This window comes from Phoxinus phoxinus, assembly GCF_949152265.1.
Source record: "Phoxinus phoxinus genome assembly, chromosome: 11".
Taxonomy (NCBI): domain Eukaryota; kingdom Metazoa; phylum Chordata; class Actinopteri; order Cypriniformes; family Leuciscidae; genus Phoxinus; species Phoxinus phoxinus.
This window is the reverse complement of record NC_136886.1, coordinates 10,288,263-10,310,674: the sequence shown is the minus strand read 5'-3', so window position 1 is coordinate 10,310,674 and position 22,412 is coordinate 10,288,263. Positions and strand designations below refer to the sequence as shown.

Genomic DNA, 22,412 nt, shown 5'->3' with positions numbered 1-22,412 from the left:
ATTAGTACGGCAATACGAACAGGTAATTTTAATTGTAATGTAATTGTATTTATACCATTTTATAAATTATAAAACATTTATAAAAACAACAGACAAAATGTTAAAGTAGAAAATGCAATGTGTTTTTAAAGAAAACAACAAAGTCTCTGATCATTTTAATAATTTATTCAACAAAGTGATTTTGTGCATTTTAACAGCAACAATGTGATTCAACTCCAACAAATAAATAAAATAAGTTAACCTCAGTCAGTCTTTGGATGCATTGCAATTAACAAAGTAAAACATAATAAAATATATTATTAAAATCCAAACAAATCATACAAGATTGTGCAAGTTTACATGCTTCTTTTCAGGAATATCTGAGCGGGAATAAGTGTAAGAAACGTCCTTGCAGAGATGGAGGCTGAATAGATGTTACATAGGTTAAAACTATTCACATTTTCTTAGTTACTAGTTATGATAATAAACTAACCTGTACTCCATTGACAGAACTACAACTAGTTAATGCTGAGTGCACCTGCAGATAACACCAAAGTGTTTAGTGATTTTGATGTCAGTTAAAATGTCACTTCAGTAGAAAGCAACAATATATGTTTTTTTTTCTTTTTTACACATTCTTTGGCCACATACACACTACATCCTCCCACAATTGTGAAGTTGCTTTAGCACTGACTGTGCTTTATTTGCTGGAGGTTGCCAAAGGCGCTAGTCATAACTATCATCCCACCAGGGAAGAGATAAACATCTCGGATGCTCTTCTGTTTATTATCACTGCATTTAACGCTTAGCTGCGGTGTACGGCCTTTGGAAGGTACAGTAGAGTGTCAATCTGTATGTAAACAAAGTTGTCAAATATGGCTGCATTCCCATTTAATGGGAATAATAATGCCTTCAAATATCTACATTAGGAACAGTAGCATTGTCTTTCACAATTGCATAAAGATCAGGCTGTTTATCCCTGAATCCAACCCAACACAGGTTCCAGTTCAGACACATGGACCGCTGAAGGCTGGGTAAAGCTCATTCAATTCTGAATATGAGGAAATGTTGTTAGGACTACATTTCTATAGTGTGCATTTGTGTGGAAGAGTGATCCAGATTAAAATATACAAAGGATGAGTGTATTTTTGTGTGTTTGTTGGTATGAGGTCAGTGCTTCAGGGTGTTTGAGTGATGCAAAGGCGTGTGTGTATAGTGATTTTCTGCCGTGTGTGTGAAAGAGAAAGTGAGGGACTAAAAAGATCATTACACAGAAGTGAATGTGTATTATGTTCATTGTTGTACCTGGATTTGTGTATGTGTTTACAAGTCTTGGTGTGTTTCAATGTGTTGGTCTGAGTTCAGTTCTGAAATGAGTTCTTCTTGCTCTTGTGTCTCTTGTTGAGAAACAAATTGTTGGTAGCGCGCCTGTCGCTGGTAGTCTGGATCGACATTGATCCAATTATTGGCAACCCACTTAGTCCCCCGTGTCACCACACAGCCACCATGAAGAGAATACTCATCCTGTTCACCCACCCAACCTACAGAGGGCAGCACAGAACAACAAGTACAGCTTATGAACCAAATTTGCCAGACAATTTCTCTGAACAGTGAGGTCTAAAAGTCAGTGAGACATTCTGAAATGCATGTTATTATTTCAGTTAGACTTTTTATACTTAAATTGTTATGCTGATAATACAATTTGGGTAATTTGGTTTTGGGTATTAAACAGATAGAATAAGAAGGTTTATGGATAATTGGTGCAAATATTACACCACCATTATTTCATTCAACTTTATTTCAAAACGTTACAAAAATACATTACAAAATAGCAGATAAGTTATATGCATTACCTCTACCATCGGAGAGATAGTTATACCAGAATACTGCCGTCCCCTTAATGGGCTTCACTCTCAGGTTGCCTTTATCGCAATGCTTCCTGGTGTCCAACAGATCCACATCGTTCTGTATCAGTGACTGGGAAACACAAATACATGCACATAATTATTGGCTGGCGCATGTGCTTAAATAGTGTAAAACTCTTGCTTTTAACTCACAAATACACATGCAAAGACTTTTATTCAATAGGACACACCGCTTCTTCATAAGTCCTATTATCTGCCACTGGAAAGGTGGTCTCCCCCCCTTCTTCTACATTACTAAGGTAAAACAGAACCGTGATGTACCTGTAAAAAAAACACAAATACTATGACCTTTAGGGGGATAAAAACTTGCCAAATTTGGTCAGACATGTATTTACATGATATTGACTTAACTTAACAAAAGTGCCCATATTATGCTATTTTAAAGGTTCCTAATTTAGTTTTAGATGTCTCCTATAATAGGTTTACAAGCATCTAAGGTAAAAAAACAATAACATTTTCTGATAATATACATTTCAGCATCACTTCATTCTCACAGTGTCTGAAACGGTTCGATCAAAGATTCTGTCTCTCCTCCTTTCTGAGAGCCTACTCTGCTCTGATTTGTCAGATGGCCCAAGCAATTCTGCTTACAGCGGTTGGAAACGAAACACCTAATACCGTATCTGAATTCTGGCTCTGAAGGTACTTGTATACACACGGTAACAGCGGCGTTAGTTTTTCCGTATCAATTCAAGCCCGAGTCCTCATCCTTTGGAAACCCTTTGGATTTGCTTTTGCTGTACAGAAAACAGCATATTCTTGAGATGTCTAACAACAAACTCCTCCAGGCTTCAGCTACAACTACAGTGTTTGAGGAGGGTTAAAGTAGACGTTGTTTGTGGGCAGCCAATGAAGACCATAGGGTGGCATGCAGACTGGAGTTACTGACGACTCGTTTCTGGCAGTTCAGAATCGGTTCTTTCTTTTAGGAGAAAATAACCACTTTCCTCATGCACTTTGATCTTTGAAACTTTCCAGACCTTTTACATAAAAAAACAGCTTTATTAAACACTACATGAAAGGTAATATCCAAAAAATCATAACATGGGCTCTTTAATTAAGTTAATATCACGTTCCTAATCATGCTCTTGTTCTAAATAAATGTTTGCTTGTGTGATAATTATTATTTATGACATTATATGATTTACACATTGTAAAATATTAATCTTAGGCCCGGTTTCACAGACAAAGCTAAGCTTAAACCAGGATTAGGCTTTAGTTCAATTAGGACATTTAAGTAGCTATTATAAATGTGCTTTAGAAAACATGACTAGCGTGCATCTTGAGACAAAACAATGGCACTGACATATTTTTAGATATGTCAGTGCAAGTTGCTTTCAGTTCAAACATGCAGCTTAAGCCTTGTCTGTGAAACCGGGGGTTAATCTCTTTGGCTTACCTGCAGGAAGTCTGGAATGGGGAGGTGGTATTGGCAGCAAGGCGAGTGTGTGTGCAGGCTGTTTCAGGGTACACTGGCCCACTGTCATGATGAGCGTGGTAATGGCCGCCCTGCTCATAGCGCACCACTTGTAAAGGTTCACTTAACTCCACCAGAGAGGATGGCAGTCGTGTTAAACGAGTGACTCTTTAAAGACAGGAAGAGATATAGATATAGCATTATTACAAACCGAGAAGGGGTGACAGAAGGAAACACATGAAGAAAGCAAAGCTTTTTAAAAGCTGCATGTCAGCACACTTGATGGGTGGCCAATAAGAGAGCAGATAAAACCTTTTGCGGAGGTCTTGAAGAACCTGATGTGCTCCCTGACCCTGGTAGAGCCAGGTGTGTCTGCTGTTCCTCACCAGCTGGCTCCTTTCTACCCCACGCTGTAGCAGAAAACGCTGAAATGCATCACTTCTCAGACGCCCAAACTCCTCTAAACTCAAGAGACCTGCGTCAAAAGAGACATATACTCAAAACATACATATGGACACTCAAATTGGCAAACTATGATCTATGTCTTTTGTGTGTCCGTTTAAGATCTCCCTCTTAGGTCTTTACCATTTCCATCCTGATCAACCTTTAGGCCATCATAGATTTCCTTAAGGTTCTCAGAAGTTAACCAGATTCCATCTCTCACTCGAGAGTGTGTCAATATCTACACCAGAAAATCAAGATACAGATTACACGTAAAGTAAATGAACAAACATAAAGAAAGATTTACACATTACATTTTCTTACACACGGCACTATCAAACTGCAAAACCAAGGCTCAACAGACCTCATGAGGTTGTAGTTGGCCATCTTGGTTGAGGTCAAGGAAATTGAAGATTTCCTCAGGACTGAGGTTGAGCTGCTGATCAAGTTCCTCTTGACCTTCAGGGACCATAACCTGACTCTCCATCAAACCCTTCAGCTGAGCCAAACGCACAACTACACCACACTCCTCCTCTGACAGAAAGCCAGGGATCTCTGCAGCAACGCATAAACAAACAGAGCCACAATGATGCTTCACACAGATAAGTGAATCAACAAACACAAAAACCCTAATAGCAAACTATGCATGCCATTAAGACTAAACGTTTAATTTCATAAGATCACCCAAAAATCTAAATTCTAGCATATACCTTTCATTCATGCTTTCTTTTCATTCATTTTTACGCATATTGGGAATTATGAATACAAATATTTTACATTCAAGTTTTACGCAGGGGCAGAGGAAGAATCTGAAAATAGTGAGGGAAACATTGTAAGCTTTATTATTAAGGATCTTTCACACCACGAACAAGAACTATAACTATAATGTCCACACACCAATAAGTGATACAAAAAAATAGTTTATTATAAGCATACACTGCGATTTTGGCATCTGTCACTTTAAATGCTCAAGCTCTTTAAAGTCAAGTGGATTATGATTGGCTATCAGTGTTTTTATCATTCATCAGCTGGGAAAAACATTCTGAAACAATTACAACAATATTATTGTTATTGTTATAACTGTGGTGTGGACCTCGCTATATAATTAGAATGAGTTTCAACGTTTTAATAATTGTTTTAATTCTTCTGTCTTGTCCTTACCAAACAGAAGGGGCTTTAGACTGAGTGTCTTCATTTCATGGACTTTCCCTGGCACCAGTGACACTTTTTGGACATGTCCCACCTATGGAAATAGAAAAAAAAAGACTGTAGTTTATGGAAGATAAACGAATATAAATACTCACCGATCTCCAAATCATCTAATGTATAGGCTACTCCTTACCCGTATTCCTTCAATGCGAGGAAGATACATATTTCGAGGGAAGCCTGAGTCTGAAGGGGTCTGCGCATCTGACGTTTCGGTAACTTTATGACTGTTATCTCGGTTTGTAAAATCCCGGGTTGCCGTGCTTGTGTTAGAGCCGTTATTATAATGAACATACAGCAGAAGTGCAATGACATTGATGATGTAAACGTGGAAGAAAACCATCACCACCATGAAGTAAGAGCGAGAACACACGCTGCTCTTCTGCAGAGAGACGCGCTGACGGGGCAGAGACCGGGGTGGCGGTGATGATGATGATGCTGATGATACGGTGTCATCCCCTTCAATATTGTCCTGGGGTTCCATCATTTTAGCAGACAACACTATTAAAATCTGTTTTCAAAAGAACGTTATGGTAAAAATGTATAGCTGGTATTTGGCAGGTATTCGACAGATAGAAAACCCCGCATTAAAACGTCACTCAGAAGAGATCAGCAGCAGACTGGCTGCTAAAACACTAACACTAACGTTACCTTTGTAAAAAGCTTGTCAACTAATTTACACGGACAGATACAAAATAATCTCGATAACACTCGCTGCTTTTAAACTACGGATAAAGACATTTTGGAAACAATTATTTTTGTCAGTATAAGCGGACCTCCGGCTTGTGGTAGCATGACACACACTCAGCACTTCCAGTTGTCAAATTTCACTCTTGTTTACATCGAGACGCGTGATTATAGCAACTGCGCAGCTTCTATTATCCTGCGAACCGTTGCGCCGAAGCACCATTTTGAAATTCGTTCTCTTCATAGTCCGTGTTGGGATGATCTTGTAGTGTCTGCTTAAAATAATTAGAATTTATAGGCCATCTTTCTTGGCTATACATCTCGAAGTGAAAGTGCAGCTGACTGGACTTTAGAGGGACGCCATTCACCTGACAACTGCGGGCATCCTCGACGCACTGCTCATCATAGATATATATCATATGTACGTAGAAACCAAATTCCACCGCTCCAGACACGTCGTTGCGCCCGCCATCTTACAACGGTCAGAGGGTCGTCACTCTCAGTCTCAATGATGCCACAACATTGCACAGCTCTCGTTGTGAAACCGCAAATATTTAATTTCCCGAAGAAATTGGATTACCTTTCACATGTGAGAATGTGTTGGTTTGTGTTTTATATGTATTGACTCAATATAACTTTTTTATAAAGAAAATTTTAATGTTTTTACTTTTACTATGGTAACTATTTATATATTCTCACCGCTGACGCCTTTCTCTTGTTGTATTGGCTTTATGCACAGCTGCACTACTTCCTGAACTTCAGGCAGCTCCTTTGTTTCCTGTCTGTCATTATTGGACAAACTGATTAATCCAGGTGTGTCTGATTATTGTTATTGGTTCAGGAAGTAGTAGTGTAGCTGTGCATAAAGCCAATTGTGTTAGTTTAGCAAAATCTTCTGCTGAAGTCTATTTCATATTCATATTCATTCTTTATTGTCCTCTGTTTTCACAGACTGTACCAGGAGCAACATTCAATAATACGCATAACATGTAAATACCACACAGAGTTTTGTACACATAAATAGAGAAACATTTACAGTAGATAAATTAGGCATTCTGTAAATTCAATATAGATATTCATAGATCATTCATAATAGTCATATGCGTCTAACTCTGATTTTCTAACTTTTTTTTTTTTTTACAAAAACCGTCTAACTACGGTTGCAGACACGGTCAGCTTGCTCTCGAATGTTAACGGACCGCTCAAAATGAGGAATCTATGTTTATTTCTATGTTTCTCATGCCCAACTCTACCGACGTTCGATTCGTGAATGAGTCGTTCTTTGGAGTCGAATCTTTTCATGCAATCGGCTGAAGATTCACACTGATAATCGTTCATGGACATCAACTAATACTTATTGAAAATGTAAAATCTCATTGAGAAACGAGAACCGTCTCTTTAATGAAACTTTTTAATTGACAGCAATATGTTCAGCATCATGGATTAACAATTTCTACAAAAGACGTAAACGAATTGGTGAATGTTTTTTTTTTACGAACTGTTCGTTAGAACCGAATCGAGAACCAATCCGTTGAACTTGCCATAACAGAACTTACCTGCTGTATAATTTACATTTATGCATTTGGCAGAAGCTTTTATCCAAAGCGACGTACATTGCATTTCAAAGTACACGTTTATATTTTTTATCAGTTATTGCTTTAAACGCTGTAACGTTACTGTTTGAGCTAACGTTACAGAAAAGTTGTACTGTAGGCAGCTAACTTACAGCTAGATCTATTTATCGCATATCGCATCAGGTAAGTTGCTATAGCCTGGTCTGTCAGCGTAACTGTGCAGTTTTATTGATTAACAGCAGGTTCAACTTCAAACCACTGTTTTTCTTGCTAGATTTTTCTTTCAATAGATCTTTCCATTTATCATAAAATTGGGATTTGTCCAATCACTATCCTAGGTAAATCTGCACTTTCTCAAAAGCACATTTAATTGGAATCATGTAGAACCAGAAACACTGCCTCATAAATTGTAATTTCTTGTGTTTTTTTAGTCATGCAATTTTTTTAAACAACATAGTCACAAATGTAACCTTATTTTTAACACACACACACACACACACACACACACACACACACACACACACACACACACACACACACACACACACACACACACAAAGACAGATCATACAATGTTTTATTAGTTACTGGTTCTTGTGGGAATTTTACAAATAATTTCATATTATACAACTTCTTGTTTCTCTGCCAGCTCTCTTTCTCAGAGGGTTCATTCCTCAGCCTCTTTTCCCTGGAAACATATAGAACATACATTTGCATAAACAAAATATAGATTTTGTATAATGCTTATGCACAAATAATGAAGTTTATGAATACCAAAATGCTTGTGCTCAAACAATGAAACCAATAAAAGTGTGATATTTACCTTCCCTAATTCACGGCTTTTAGCTCTCAGCTTGTTGACCTGAGACTCCGCAATGTCAGCTCTCGCCTAAGCCTCCTCCAGCTCATGCTGCACTTTCCTGAATCTGGTCAGGTGAGTGTTGGCCTGTTCCTCCTGTCAATGAAACAAAACTTGTTTAGGTTCATCATATCCAGAATATTTTGTTGCATATTAAATAGCATATCACTCATCAAAGTCTTAAATCACTCACAGCATCTTCACTCTGTCTCTTGTAGGCCTTGACTTTCAGTTGAAGTTTGTCCACAAGGTCTTGCAGTCTGATCATATTCTTCTTATCTTCTTCATTCTAAGTGAGAGAAATAAATAAATTAAAGTGTCATAATTTAATCGTTTATCATACCTATTTAGTATTTACATATTTTTGTTTGATAAGTACCTGATAAGTCAGCAGCCTGGTGATTTGCTTGGCTCAGCTGAATCTCCATTTCATTGAGGTCTCCTTCCATCTTCTTCTTGATTCTCAGGGCATCATTTCGGCTTCTGACTTCAGCATCCAGAGTGCTCTGCATGGAATCAATGATTCTCTGGCTGTTTCGCTTGATCTGTTCAATCTCCTCATCCTTCTGAGCCAATTTCCGATAAATTTTTTCGAAATATTTCAAGAAAATTACTTATATTTGGCAATATTGTGTCAATATATGGATGTTTCCATAGATTAATTTAGATTGAAATCACACCCTCATTTCCATCAGGCTCAGCCTGCTCCTCCCTCGGCTTCTGCTTGAACTTCATGTTCCCATGATGCATCACAGCTCCTGTCAGCTTGTAGATGCCCATTTTCTCCTCAGCCGTGAAGTCCAGAATATCAATGGCTGTCTGTAATTTAAAATCAATCAAAGGTGTCTTGTCATTTAGTAAACCTAATTGTAAATATTAGTTGAGCCTATATACCTCAAATTTGTTTAGTAGCATGTCTGAAATATTTGTATATTGGCAATATATATCAATGTTAAAGTATTTGTTGCTGACGATGCATCTAAATTAATGTCTAACATTAACTCTTAGGACTTGATCTTGATGTTGTAATTCACTGCCTCTGTGTATTGTTAAGAAAAACCAAGAATTTGTTGTCGGTTGAAACTTTATAGCTTGCCCAAAAGATAAAATAAGTTGTCCAGTCTTAAAATAGTATAGTATAAAATGTAACAAAAAGCCTAAAATATCCCTAAAAAGTAAGTAAAAAAGGAAAAGCAGAGCTGCTTTGTGACTTAGCGTTCAGACACTCACCTTGGCTGTTTAGTTGTGAGCCCTGGGAGGAGTTGGGAAAGTCCTCTTTTATACAGGGATAACAGGGCGAGTGTCCTGTCAGCACATTTCAGCATCTCATTTTTGGTCATGAGTCCTGTTTGCCCACATCCATTTGTCCCCTTCAGCAGCATCACTGTATTATTTTTATCTCTTGAAATGAGAAGTTCCTAGATGGTTTTATCTCTTCAAATTGTTATTGTCTACAGCACTGAGGGGAGCTGTTTTAGCCCATTTCCAGAGTTTAAATGTGACTCTTATGGTAACTGTTATGAATTACCTGTCATTACTGGTCAGAATTTGCATTGTTATGCATAGAAAAGGATTAAGTCGTGAAACTGAGTTCCAAGAATTGGGAATTGTGGGCCTGGAGTGATAATAAATTGTTCTTTTTCAACTTAAAGAATTCAGAAGATACAAATAAGGAGTGGAAATTAATATCCGTATTCCTAAATAATTGTAAATCCTTCTTATGAATATCTGGACATATATGTAGGATAATATCTGGGCAACAACAAGTCACCCACCTCGTTGTGGAGAAGACATCAAATGTCACTGGTATAAGGTTGCAGGAGCCTTACAAATTTAACGTTACAAAGAAATCATACTTCGATCCCTTCAAGAAACCAGCGAGGATGCCAAATGACCATGCCTTTCTTTGCTAAGAACAGCTGAGGCTCCCCAGACCTCTCCTGGGGATGAAACAAAGTCCAAGGTGCTGACAAAATCCTTGATGTCAACAGGCCAACTTGAGTCATTGTGTGCTAATAGCTGTGCCTTTCTACACTAAGAGTGCTGGGAGAATGTCTGAATGGCCTTTTAGTCACTTTCAAGATTTACTTATAACTTGAAAATAACTTGACTTGTGTTTTATGTATAAATCATTGTACATTCATATACATCTGACTTCAAACAGATAGCATTTTCTATTTAAAACATCAAACAGAATGGCACTTTATGGAGATCAGTGGATCAGGATCTCTTTAGTCTGATACTCCTCCTCTGTTTGGCTAAATGTAACATGCGATTTGATAGGCTTTATGGGCCTTAAGGTAATTATTTCTACTGGAAAGGTGATCTCATACTGGCAAAGAGCAGAAAGCTTTAAAAATTGTGAGGCAGTTACTCTTGAGATATAATGGGAATAAAAATGTGAAACTTGATCACTCACCCATTACACTACATTCTTATTTGGACAAAATACAAATATAGCCACCAGTGCAGTCTTAACCCACCAAATGGCAGCATGCTCAGGGGATTTATTGTCTCTTGAACTTCCTGCATTACATTACAAAACACAAACCAAGTGTTTTAGCGTCTGTCAAGAGCCTGCAAGTGTGCAGCATTAAGATTGTGGGTTGGTATAATGGTTCTTGGATGAACCGTAGTGTCAGTTCGTTATGATGCTGCTTCTTTTTTTAGGACTTTGAAATGTAATATAGCATCTTTGCTAATCATGGTTAAAGATGAGTTCATTGTTTTATATATGAGTATGAGGCCACATTTACACTTTCACTGAGCATAGATCTGCTGCTAATGAAGCCTCTATCTCTTAGTGGATGCGGTTGGGTTTCTTACCACAACGGATGAGTATGAATCTTTTTGATATTATCATTAAAAAAAAAAAATTTATGAAAGAAAGTGTTTTTAAGTCTTGTCAGTTTAAACATTCAAGTGATTTTAAACCATTCAAGCACAAGACGCTGGGAAAGAACTCAGTCCGGTACTGGTGCGTTGTGATAGATCGTTTCTGTGCGGCGTGAACGCACACACCTGAAGCGCTCACACAAAAATCTGACTGTCAGACAGCACGCGAGCACCGAATTGAGCTCTTCTTGAGCAAATACACACAAAATTATGTCAAAAGGCCAGTTGTGACTAGTACCCACGTAACAGAAATTATCGGATGCGTGTCAATGTAAGGTGACATCATAAGGTGTTAAAGTGTCAGCAGAACTATATATTATATCTGTTTCAATATGTTTCAATATGTTAACCAAACAACATAAGAAAAAGAGATAATCACTCACTGCAAGGCCAGTGAATGTTTTGGCAGGGCAAATAAATATCTTAAAAAAAGGATATCTTAAATAAAAATCCTTAGTGCCCTGACTCCTGAATCAACATTTTTGTTTTTTAGCTAGTTAATAGTGATATTTGTTAATAATAATGATATGATGACAATTTTCTGTTGGTCAAACTACATCCTACATGTGTACCGATTTGAACTGTGCTGCAGAAAGACTGGTATCATTATATAATTTAAAAAAAAAATCATTGACTTAAGTGCCAATCTGCCTAAGTACCAATTTAAGTACAGGTAGGCTGGTACCGGTACCAGTTTGACTTACTAAATATTAATTTAGTGGTGTCGATTTAAAAATGGACTACTTAGGCAATGGTCCCTTTCTACCGATTCTCACTGAGGGCTAAGTCCCCCTGAAGATGAAATCGTAGAACCGCCCCTTAGCCCAATTAAGGTTTGTGATATACACAACATTTTTGTATTTTTGATTCCATCAAGAGGAAGATGGTCATCAAACAAAGTCGAGCTGCTTGTGCCAAGAGTGGCATATCACCCAGCAGCAATGTGACAGACTGAAAGGGAGTATCCCAAGATGCATGAAAGCTGTAGTTGGAAATCAGGGGTATTCCACAAAATATTACCAGAGAGAGTAAGTCAACATTTTAAATGAAAGAAAAAACTGCAGCCATTGTTGTTTGGTGGGCAACTTTATTGACCGCATAACTCAGACACAGCACAAACTCATATTATATGCTTGTTCATTGCTGTCTCTTCTTGAAGGGTGATATTCACTCTGCAACCTCTTTTCCCTATAGAGGAAAATATAATGCAAGAGTCAAATATTCTGGATTTTTGAGTTCAGTTTCAGTTTTTGTGTATATTCAGGAATCAACAAGTTCTGGTTAATAATTTGCAGAAATACCTTTCCAGCCTCACGACTCTTGACCCGGAGCTTGTTGACCTGAGACTCAGCGATGTCAGCTCTCTCCTGAGCTTCCTCCATCTCATTCTGCACCTTCCTGAATCTGGTCAGGTGAGTGCTGGCCTGTTCCTCCTATAGTGGATTTATCCATGCCTCAGTAGTTTATGAAATCATCAAAAAATAATGTCTTGATATTGATTACATAATACTGAATAATACTGTACTTACAGATTCCTCAGCTTGTCTCTTATACGACTTCACTTTCATCTGCAGTTTGTCCACTAGATCCTGCAGTCTGATTATATTCTTCCTATCTTCTTCAGTCTGTTAAAAAGACTCTGCATTGTAGCTAATGCTGCTCTGTTGACAAACCATTTCTTTTCAGAGGTCAAGTAAAATAACTTACCTGGTAAGTGAATTCCTTAACTCTTCTCTCATACTTCCGAACTCCTTTGATAGCTTCGGCACCTCTTCTTTGCTCAGCCTCAACCTCACTCTCCAGTTCACGAACCTGGGAATTAGATCGAATAATTAGATTACAGAAATTCCAGGACTTCATAACCTTTACATATTGTACAAAAGAGTACCCTAGCTTCCAGTTTCTGGAGCTGCTTCTTTCCACCCTTCATGGCCAGACTCTCAGCCTCATCCAAACGGTGTTGCAAGTCTTTGACTGTAATCTCCAGGTTCTTCTTCATCCTTTCAAGATGAGCACTCGTGTCCTGCTCTTTCTTCAGCTCCTCTGCCATCATGGCAGCCTGCAATCACACATAAAATGTGACTACAGCTCTTCTCGGTGTTCAGTGGATGTGATTAATTGGGTTTGACTTGATAACATTTTTTGTAATTGTGTGCACATATGGACATTTGGAACATATCAATGTGTATTTTCTTATAAATAGGCACTCACATCAGTAATAGCTTTCTTAGCCTTCTCCTCTGCATTTCTTGCCTCCTGAACAGCATCCTCCACTTCACCTTGGACTTGAATGAAATCTGCCTCAAGCTTCTTCTTGGTGTTGATGAGACTGGTGTTCTGTATATTAGAGAGTAAAACGTGGTTTACCAATTGGTGATATTGTCTAAGAGGCAGAGGAATTAAATCAGAAACAATTGAAAACAAACCTGGGAGTGCAGAAGTCCAACACGCTCACTGGAATCCAGCAGTTCCTGCTCGGCCACTTTGCGGCTTCTCTCGGTCTGCTCCAGAGCAACTCTCAGCTCCTCAATCTCGGCCTGCATCAGGTTGTTCCTGCGCTCAACCATAGAAACCTGCTCTCTCATGTCTTCTTGAACCCTCAGAGCATCATCAAGATGCAGTTGGGCATCCTAAAAAAAGATGAATAACTTGTTTCAATAGAATAAGGATTGAAGAGTTTGAGGTTCGGCTTCCATCTGAGGCCAACTGCAATTTTTTTAAACAACAAGGTACAAAGTGCTTCACGACTTTACCTTGAGTTGTCCCTGGATGTTCCTGAGCTGTTTCTGAGCTTCAGCAGCCTGGCGATTTGCATGGCTCAGCTGAATCTCCATCTCATTGAGGTCTCCTTCCATTTTCTTCTTGACTCTTAGGGCTTCATTTCTGCTCCTGATCTCAGAGTCTAGAGTGCTCTGTATGGAATCAATGATTCTCTGGCTATTCCTTTTTATCTGTTCAATCTCCTCATCTTTCTCAGCCAATTTACGATCAATCTCCCCTTTTACTTGGCTTAGCTCAAGCTGGATACGAATAATCTTAGTTTCCTCATGTTCCAGGGTTCCCTAAAGACCAGTAGGACAGCAATAGTTAACAATAGTGAAAAAAATGATTATGGTAGTTATTCAAAAACACAAAGGAGTTACCTCAGCTTCCTCAAGAGCAGTCTGAATTTCTATTTTCTCTATTTCAACTGTCTTTTTGGCTTTCTCCACCTCATGAATGGTCTTACAAGTTTCACCAAGTTGTTCAGTCAAGTCAGAGATTTCCTCTACAAACAATTTAAAAAAACAGAGTATTCACATCCAAGCATGGAAAATGTGTCTCTCTATCGTCTGCACTTTGTATTTGTGAAAAATCTTACGCTGAAGGTTTTTGTTCTCCCTCTTGAGTGTCTCCAGATGATCCAGGGCTTCCTCATAGGAGTTCTTCATCTTAAAAAGCTCTGTACTAAGAGAACGGGCCTCTTTCTGAGCTCCTTCCAGTTCTGCTTGGCTTTCCTCATACTTTTGCTTCCACTCGGCCAGAACCTTGGAAAAAGTAAATTGAATTTGTGATCAAGGACATTATGTTGTTGTACAAAGAAGTTGCAGCTATTAAAACATCCTGTACCTTGTCGAAGTTCCTTTGTTTCTTGTCAAGATTGGCAGCAATAGCATTAGCTCTCTCTACATCTGTCATGAGATCTTCAACTTCACCCTGCAGTCGCTGCTTGGTTTTCTCCAGAGAAGCACACTTTGAGTTCACAGCCTCAAAGGACTCTTCAGCGTCCTGCAAACGCTGAGCAAGCTTTTTCCTTAGAGCAACAATGAAATATTAGTCATTGCTACTACTTAATTTTATGTTGTGAGAACATTTAAACAAAGGATTTAATTTACTTTGCTTCCTCAAGCTCTTCAGTACGCTGAATGGCATCAGTCTCATATTTGGTTCTCCACTGAGCCACCTCACTGTTGGCCTTTGACAGGCTGCGCTGAAGCTCAGATTTAGCCTCCTGTTCTTCCTCGTACTGCTCCCTGAGCAGATCACAGTCATGGCGGGAAGATTGGACAGCATGTGCCAGGGCATTCTTTGCCTGAAAAGCAACAAACAAAGTATTATTTGCTAATGTTCCCCTACTTGCTACTAGACGCTTCCAAAATAGTAAACAGTTACCTTGATTTCTTCCTCAATGTGCCTCTTATACTCTTCAATCTGCTGAGTGAAAGCTTGCTTGCCTCGGGTCAACTGAGTAACAAGAGACTCTTTTTCCTCTAGCAGACGGCTGAATTCACCTTTTAAAAAGACAGAACATTTCCATGAATCCTTGAAAATGTAGGAAATACCTTCAGTTTGGAGTTTGTATTCAAACATACCATTCTCAGTTGCTAGTCTTGCTCTTTGTGTACTTATATCATTTAGTTGACGGATTGCTTCATCATTTTTGCTCTTAAGTTCACTCAGTTGATCTTCTAGAGAACGGCACATCTTCTCCAAGTTACCCTGAGAGGAAAAATTGCTATAAGTATGACTCTTATATTAAAAATGCAATATTCAGGAAAAACAATTGTCATGCCTTTGATTTGGCAACAGACTCCATATTGCTTGACAGATCATCAATCTCCATTTTGTATTCGCTTTTCTCTTTTTCTAGCTTTTGTTTCACACGCTGGAGGTTGTCGATCTGCTCTCCCAGCTCTGCCACAGTGTCGGCCTGCTTCTTGCGGAGTGCCGCAGCCGTTGCTTCATGCTGCAAGGTGGACTCCTCCAGATCACGGCGTAGTCTCTGGAACTCAGCCTCACGTTTCTTGTTCATCTCAATCTGGGTAGAAGTGGCACCACCTGCTTCTTCAAGCCTCTCGCTGATGTCCTCAAGTTCCCTGGAAAGATCCGATCGCTGCTTCTCAACCTTAGCACGAGCGGCACGTTCTGCCTCGATTTCTTCCTCCAGCTCCTCAATGCGGGCCTGAAATAAATGGTGGTATTGATGATGATCAGATTTACTTGAGCCGGATTATGCGATCAGTCATCAACCCTAATGTTATATATTGATAAGTGACCTGGAGTTCCTTGATCTTCTTTTGATGTTGAATACTAATTGACTGTTCATCCTCAATCTTGCTTAGAAATTGACTTATCTCAAAATCCTTCCTATGGAAAAAAATTGTAACAGATGTATATGATTTACATACCTACAATCATCTAAAATGTTATTCTCTTCAAAACATTTAATTTAAAAGTTAAAGTCTTACTTCTTTATCTTCTCATCTGATTGTTGCTTGTCATTTTCCAGATCCATAATGGAATCTTGGGTTAGTTTCAGGTCACCCTCAAGCTTTCTCTTGGCTCTCTCAAGGTCCATACGGAGTTTCCGTTCTTGCTCCAGAGAACCTTCCAGCTGTTAAGTAAGATTGCAATATTGCTTTGCCTGGAAGTCATCCATATCTAAACTTAAACAAATAAACCAATACCGGTATATTGCAGTAAACATTGTAACTTACATCATCCACTTGTTGTTCAAGTTTGGTTTTAGCTTTCGTCAGAGAATTGACTTTGTCCTCCTCTGCCTGCAGATCATCCAAAATTTGCTGATGCGCCTCTTGTAGGGCTTTCTTCTCTTTGGTTAATTTGGCAATGCCTTCATCCAGCGAGGACATCTCCTCTGTAAGATTTTTCACCTAATAAAGAAATTTTGTGAAATTGTTAGAGTCACATCAGCTCAGACACTTGATGGGAAATATGAATTGAGAAAGTGAACCTTGTTTTCAGTGGCATGTTTCTCCTTCTCTACTTTGGCCAAGGTAAGCTCTAAATCATCCATGTCTTTTTTCAGCTCAGAGCACTCGTCCTCTAGTTTTCTCTTCTTGGCTGTCAGTTCAGCATTGATTTCTTCCTCATCCTCTAATCTTTCAGTTGTCTCTTTAAGTTTCGCCTCAAACTGGATCTTGTTTTTGATGAGTCCTTCACATCTCTCCTCAGCATCAGAAAGGTTTTCTGTTTCCTGTTGATTAGAACATCATTTGTTGTCATTTTTGTTTTAAATTGTGTATTTATTATTTTATAAAGATGAATTGCTTATTTGTGATCTTTTTATGAATCTGCTGAAAAACTCACAGACGCCACTTGTAACTGCAGGTCATTTTTCTCCTGCAGCAGAGAAACCATTTTTTCCTCCAGCTCCTTCTTCTTGGCAAGTGCCTTTGCTAGATCCTCCTTCATTTTTTCAAAATTCTCTTTCATGGCTGCCATTTCCTTCTCAGTCTCTGCACTCTTCAGGAGAGGCTTGATCTTAAAATACAGCTTCATCCATGGCCAGTGTTTCACATTCATGAATGAGCGGATGTTGTACTGGATGCTGTAGATGGACTCTCTGTATAATCAGAAGAAATGGTCAGATGCTGCATGTGAATATGAAGGTTTACCCCCTACCGTATACTTCTTTAAGCAAAACCATACCTCCTCTCCATCATTTTGACAAAACATTTCCTCATAACAAATCCGCGACAAAGAGCCTGTGTCATGGTAACCAGCGTAGCTAGTTTTTCATCTCGCAGCTCCTCAAGGGTTCCCAGCAGACCAGCTTTGAAGAACACCTATTACAAATAATCTAGCAATTATGAACTATTATCTAATATTGTCATTTACATAATAAGTCAGAGTGCTTTGATAGTGTGTACCTTGGTGTGTCCAAACTTGTACTGGGTTTGATCCACATCAATAGAGCCAAGAAGCTTCTCTGAAGCCTTCTTATTGTCCATGAAATGACCCTCAGGGATGACACTAGCATTCAGTACTTTGTATCTGAAACAGAAGTGATTTCATTACATTTCAGTTGAATTTCCATCTGAAGTACCCTTGCACCACAAATGCAAGTGTCATTGTAAAAAAAAAAGAACAAATCCAAGTGCATGATGTCCACATATGGCATGTACTGTATGTAAAATACCTCTGCTTAAAGTCACCATAGAGGATTCTGCTTGGGAAACCTTTCCTACAGATTCTGATTCCTTCCAGTACACCATTACAGCGCAACTGGTGAATCACCAGAAAGTTCTCCATAAGACCTGGAAAATTATACAATGGGATAAATTTAATCTTACATTTTAAAACATCAATATTCTTAAACAGGATTCAGAGTTTTTTTATTAGAGCTAAACAGAGGTGATATTGTTATAAGCACTATTTATTGTTGGAATAAATAACAATACTTACCAGGTGTTTTTGATTCATTTGGAATCAGGCAGCGCACAAAATGGGGATGTGTGCTCCTCAAATTCGTCATCAGCTTTCCCAAGTTCTCCTGTAAAATGGTGTCCAAAATATGTTGAAATACTTGAGCAGTATACAAGTACATACACTCACTGGCCACTTTATTAGGTATTAGGAGATTCTCATCATGGATGTGCAGCCGACAAATCTGCAGCAGGTGTGTGATGCTATCGTGTTAATATGGGTAAAAAGCTCTGAGGATTGTTTCCAGCACCTTGTTGAATCTTTGCCACAAAGAACGAAGGCAGTTCTGAAGGCAAAAGGGGGTCCAATCCAGTACTAGCAAGAAGTAGCTAATAAAGTGGCCGGTGAGTGTATATAACTAATACAAGCATTTTTAGAACACATATAAACATAATTAACATAATAAAAACTTACTCTAAACATAGCAGACACTGTCTGAAAGGAACCACCCTTTTTCTTGCCAGCCTTTTTGCCTGCTGCCTCTGTACAGTACAAATATAATAGATAATACATTTTTTTTTTTTAAAAATGCAGAATATGAATACTCTAATCTATATAAAGTAATATTTTGCAGACCGTCAGTAGAAGCATGAGCAGCATACAGATGAGCCAGAAGTTTCAATGAAGCTTTCTGGTACAACTGAACCACTGAGTCATTTAGAGGGTCCTTGTTTTTATCCAGCCAGCCTGTGATGTTGTAATCCACAGTTCCAGCATAGTGCACCAAGGAGAAGTGGGCCTCAGCTTTGCCTTTGGCCGGTTTGGGCTTCTGGAAGGCTTGAGTTTTACCAAGATGCTGGTCATGCAGCTTGTTCTTGAAGGTCATGTCTGTTGCTTTGGGGAACATACACTCCTCCTCAAGGATGGAGAAAATACCCATTGGCTGTAAGAAAGAGCACATTTCTTTGAGAAAAGACAAGGGTTCAAACCTTAGAATGTTATGTTAGAAAAACAGAAAGCACTATATTTCCTGAAATCCGCTACCTTCTCAATAAGCTCAATGCAGGCGGCCAAATCCATACCGAAGTCAATGAACTCCCACTCAATACCTTCTTTCTTGTATTCCTCTTGTTCCAGCACAAACATGTGGTGGTTGAAAAACTGTTGCAGTTTCTCATTGGTGAAATTAATGCACAGCTGCTCCAGGCTGTTATACTGTAATTAATATAAATTAAGCAACCAAACCAAGAACCAAAACCTAAAGCATCAGATACATTTTATTTATTTGTTATTAACTTACATCAAAGATTTCAAACCCAGCAATGTCAAGCACTCCGATGAAGAACTGTCTAGCCTGCCTGGTGTCCAGCATCTCATTGATTCGCACAACCATCCACAAGAACATTTTCTCATAGACTGACTTGCACAGAGCCATGGCTGAATTATTCACCTAATTTAGAAAAAAAAGAATGTTGTTTTATACCATTTAATTTTTATCCATAAAAATTTAGTGACGTAGCATACATAAATGATGCATTTTTAAATGCACATACCTGAGGAACAGTTTGACCTTTGGTCACATATTCATTCCCAACCTTCACTCTGGGATAACACAAAGCTTTCAGCATGTCAGCAGAGTTCAGTCCCATGAGGTAAGCGATTTTATCAGCCACTGGAAGAAATATTTCAAGAAAATTACTTGCATTTGTCCATATTGTGGCAATATATGGATGTTTCCATAGATTCATTTAGATTGAAATCACACCCTCATTTCCATCAGGCTCGGCCTGCTCCTCCCTCTGCTTCTGCTTAAACTTCATGTTCCCATGATGCATCACAGCTCCTGTCAGCTTGTAGATGCCCATTTTCTCCTCAGCCGTGAAGCCCAGAATATCAATGGCTGTCTGCAAGTCAAAAACAATCAAATGTGTAACATATTTAACAAGGTGTCTCGGAGATATACTGAGTATACATTCATATGATTATACATAAAATGTTAAGTGCTCAAACATTTGACTTCCTCTTACATCAGTTGCAACGAACTCTTCCACATCATCGATGCTCTTGACTGTGATCTGACCATGACTGATCATGGGATAGTCGTATGGGTTAGTGGTGATCAGAAGAGCCTCTGCAAGAGAATTATGGTTAATTCTTTCTTTAAACTTTATACTGTTCAAAAAAATATCATGGTATCTTTGGAAAGACTGTATTAAATTCAGATTATATTTTGAAAAATATGATCCTAATGTAATAATGTCCTGTTTTTTTTACCCAGCAGTTCTGGCTTATGGCCAGTGCAGAGCTGGTAGAAGATGTGGTAGCTTCTCTCAGCAGACAACTGGTAAGTTACCCTGGACTTTTCCAGCAGATCTACGGATCAGTAGCATGATTATCAAAAGAATAAAATGAATGTCTATATTAATCAACTGAATTGTGAAAGAATACAGGACTCACAAGTTTCAATATCAGCTGAGGCCAGTTTTCCAGTGGTGGCAAAATGAATTCTGATAAATTTACCCTGTAGATTTTACCAGAGGTTAGATTCATTAGATTAAAATTTTCCATTACAGAATCAAAACACACAGTGGATTGATGCAGTTGGCTCAGAACTTACAAAGCGGGAAGAGTTGTCATTCCTCACAGTCTTGGCATTTCCATAGGCTTCCAGCAAGGGGTTGGCTGCAATGATTTGATCCTCCAGTGACCCCTGATGTGTATGTGGCAGACATACCAGTCAAATAAGTGTTATACGGATTTGCTCCATCCTTATTATCATATTGGCAAACAAAAACAATATATACCTGCATTTTTCCAGGCTCTACCTTCTTCTGTCCAGATACAGCGATTGTCGCAAAGTACTGGATGACACGTTTGGTGTTCACAGTCTTTCCTGCACCAGATTCTCCACTGGAAATAAAATAATGCAACATAAAATGACTCCAGTTTCTTTGATGCTATATTTAATTACAAGATCAAATACTCAAATTGAAAAATCAGAAAAATATTCACGTGATCAAGATCGACTGATTGTCACGATCTACAGAGAGGGAGAGACATTTGATTTTACCAAACAAAGTATATATGGATTTTAAAAAATCGTAATCTATTTTCTTCCACTAGCTCATACCAGTGAGCATGAACTGATAGGCGTTGTCAGAGATGGAGAAGATGTGAGGTGGGGCTTCAATTCTTTTTTTGCCCCTGTAGCCTGACACGACTACAGAGTCGTACACTGGGAGCCACTTGTAGGGGTTCACAGTGACACAGAACAACCCGGAGTAGGTCTGCAAGAGAGGTTAGTAAAACTTAGTTGCAACTTTCAGCTACACAGACATATTAGTTGAGGTAAAACAGTATAACAAGTACTCTTCATTTTACTTACGTAGATCATCCATGCTGCATAACGCTCTTTGAGGTTGTACAGCACAGTGGGTTCACTGAGGTGGGTCATCATGGCCATGTCCTCGATCTTATCATACTTGGGGGGATTCATTGGGTGAATTTCATCCTCTTTCACTGTGATAGTCTTTTAAATAAAAATAAATAAAAAAGGCAATTGGTAAACCACTGAGGCCGAAGATGGGTTTTTTTTCAGAAGGCTCCTGAGCTTAATATAAAAACTAGAAAAAAGACTAAATTCAGATTATATTGCTTTTAGCTCCAAACCTCTCAACTTACTTTGCCACACAGAGTTTTGACAGTGGCTTTGCCACCCTCTTTGCTGATTAGCGTCCCTTTAAGGTACATCTCCTGTTGTTCAGTCACAAAGTAAGCTGTCTTTGCATCAAACGGTGCGTTCTGAGCCTCGATTCTCTCCCTCTCTGGCTTCCGGAGGTAAATAGCCGCCGCCCCAAAGCACTCCAACTCAGCCATGGTTACTCTTCACTGGACAGAAGGACTTAAACATTAAAGACTTACATTAAGCCAGTAACTGAAATAGTAAGTGGTTCAACAACTATTTTTTTTTATATTATAATAATGTAAATTAATTTTGCTTTATGGGGTCACATAGTAGATTTTACCTCCTTTCCAGTCAATAGAAGTGATGATAGTAATCTAAAAGAAAGAACAAAAAATTCAATCCTTCAGTATGCACATCTTAGCAGGTTTTCATTTATGCACACAGAATGGATGTAATTAACTTCTTAAACTTTTTGCAGACTCTTGAATTTGATCACTGTTTTTAGTTCGACTCACCTACTTGAAGTCACCCTCACTAAATGGATTCACACTCGACTTCTTGTTTTATAGGGCGCAATATGTTCAGTCAGCAAAAC

At 38.6% G+C, this 22,412-nt stretch overlaps 2 protein-coding genes and 1 long non-coding RNA gene across 6 annotated transcripts; all 3 read right to left on the bottom strand.

Moving 5' to 3' along the window:
* Positions 1-146: 146 nt before the first annotated feature.
* Positions 147-6,435, bottom strand: p4htmb (prolyl 4-hydroxylase, transmembrane b). 3 transcript variants are annotated; one of them, XM_079627850.1, is made up of 11 exons: positions 6,355-6,415; positions 6,024-6,235; positions 5,105-5,479; positions 4,924-5,005; positions 4,127-4,317; positions 3,907-4,003; positions 3,634-3,796; positions 3,304-3,489; positions 2,075-2,165; positions 1,833-1,956; positions 147-1,520 (listed from the first exon to the last, which is right to left on the bottom strand). In XM_079627850.1, exons 2-11 carry the CDS (start codon positions 6,072-6,074, stop codon positions 1,303-1,305), a joined length of 1,578 nt encoding a protein of 525 aa, XP_079483976.1. In that variant the 5' UTR covers positions 6,075-6,235; positions 6,355-6,415; the 3' UTR covers positions 147-1,302. The 3 variants fall into 3 exon arrangements, with proteins under 3 accessions (XP_079483976.1, XP_079483977.1, XP_079483975.1); XM_079627851.1 differs by lacking the exon at positions 6,024-6,235 and having other exon boundaries at positions 6,355-6,435; XM_079627849.1 differs by having other exon boundaries at positions 6,024-6,401.
* A 1,353-nt stretch (positions 6,436-7,788) lies between these two features.
* LOC307006682 lies at positions 7,789-10,890 on the bottom strand. The gene is made up of 4 exons (XR_013799502.1): positions 8,468-10,890; positions 8,282-8,377; positions 8,053-8,184; positions 7,789-7,917 (listed from the first exon to the last, which is right to left on the bottom strand). It is a non-coding gene; the product is annotated as an uncharacterized lncRNA (long non-coding RNA).
* A 1,160-nt stretch (positions 10,891-12,050) lies between these two features.
* Positions 12,051-22,369, bottom strand: myhb (myosin, heavy chain b). Of its 2 annotated transcripts, none has more exons than XM_079627806.1 (41): positions 22,333-22,369; positions 22,158-22,191; positions 21,814-22,020; positions 21,518-21,661; positions 21,263-21,419; positions 21,145-21,172; positions 20,937-21,042; positions 20,750-20,842; positions 20,590-20,653; positions 20,407-20,505; positions 20,160-20,263; positions 19,898-20,036; positions 19,686-19,804; positions 19,433-19,582; positions 19,177-19,347; positions 18,769-19,075; positions 18,607-18,674; positions 18,172-18,259; positions 17,906-18,023; positions 17,637-17,760; positions 17,416-17,552; positions 17,074-17,329; positions 16,718-16,960; positions 16,461-16,637; positions 16,212-16,357; positions 16,020-16,110; positions 15,536-15,925; positions 15,336-15,462; positions 15,136-15,254; positions 14,859-15,055; positions 14,593-14,776; positions 14,345-14,510; positions 14,127-14,251; positions 13,737-14,045; positions 13,410-13,613; positions 13,195-13,320; positions 12,872-13,042; positions 12,691-12,795; positions 12,513-12,608; positions 12,285-12,416; positions 12,051-12,171 (listed from the first exon to the last, which is right to left on the bottom strand). In XM_079627806.1, the coding sequence occupies exons 3-41, from the start codon at positions 22,006-22,008 to the stop codon at positions 12,151-12,153; spliced, it is 5,796 nt and encodes a 1,931-aa protein (XP_079483932.1). In that variant the 5' UTR covers positions 22,009-22,020; positions 22,158-22,191; positions 22,333-22,369; the 3' UTR covers positions 12,051-12,150. The 2 variants fall into 2 exon arrangements, with proteins under 2 accessions (XP_079483932.1, XP_079483933.1); XM_079627807.1 differs by having other exon boundaries at positions 21,814-22,033; positions 22,333-22,353.
* Between the last annotated feature and the right edge of the window lie 43 nt (positions 22,370-22,412).

Bases quoted from the DNA above. Each gene is read 5' to 3' on its own strand.
- p4htmb (XM_079627850.1), bottom strand. From the start codon at position 6,074: ATGATATATATCTATGATGAGCAGTGCGTCGAGGATGCCCGCAGTTGT. The intron at 4,004-4,126 runs GTCTGTTGAGCC...TTTCTGGTGTAG, and splicing joins GCCAACTACAACCTCATGAG to ATATTGACACACTCTCGAGT. The intron at 2,166-3,303 runs GTAAGCCAAAGA...TTTTTTTTACAG, and splicing joins CCATTCCAGACTTCCTGCAG to GTACATCACGGTTCTGTTTT.
- myhb (XM_079627806.1), bottom strand. From the start codon at position 22,008: ATGGCTGAGTTGGAGTGCTTTGGGGCGGCGGCTATTTACCTCCGGAAG. The intron at 19,805-19,897 runs GTGTGATTTCAA...TATTTCTTCCAG, and splicing joins CGAGCCTGATGGAAATGAGG to TGGCTGATAAAATCGCTTAC. The intron at 17,330-17,415 runs GTATGGTTTTGC...CTGATTATACAG, and splicing joins GTCAAAATGATGGAGAGGAG to AGAGTCCATCTACAGCATCC.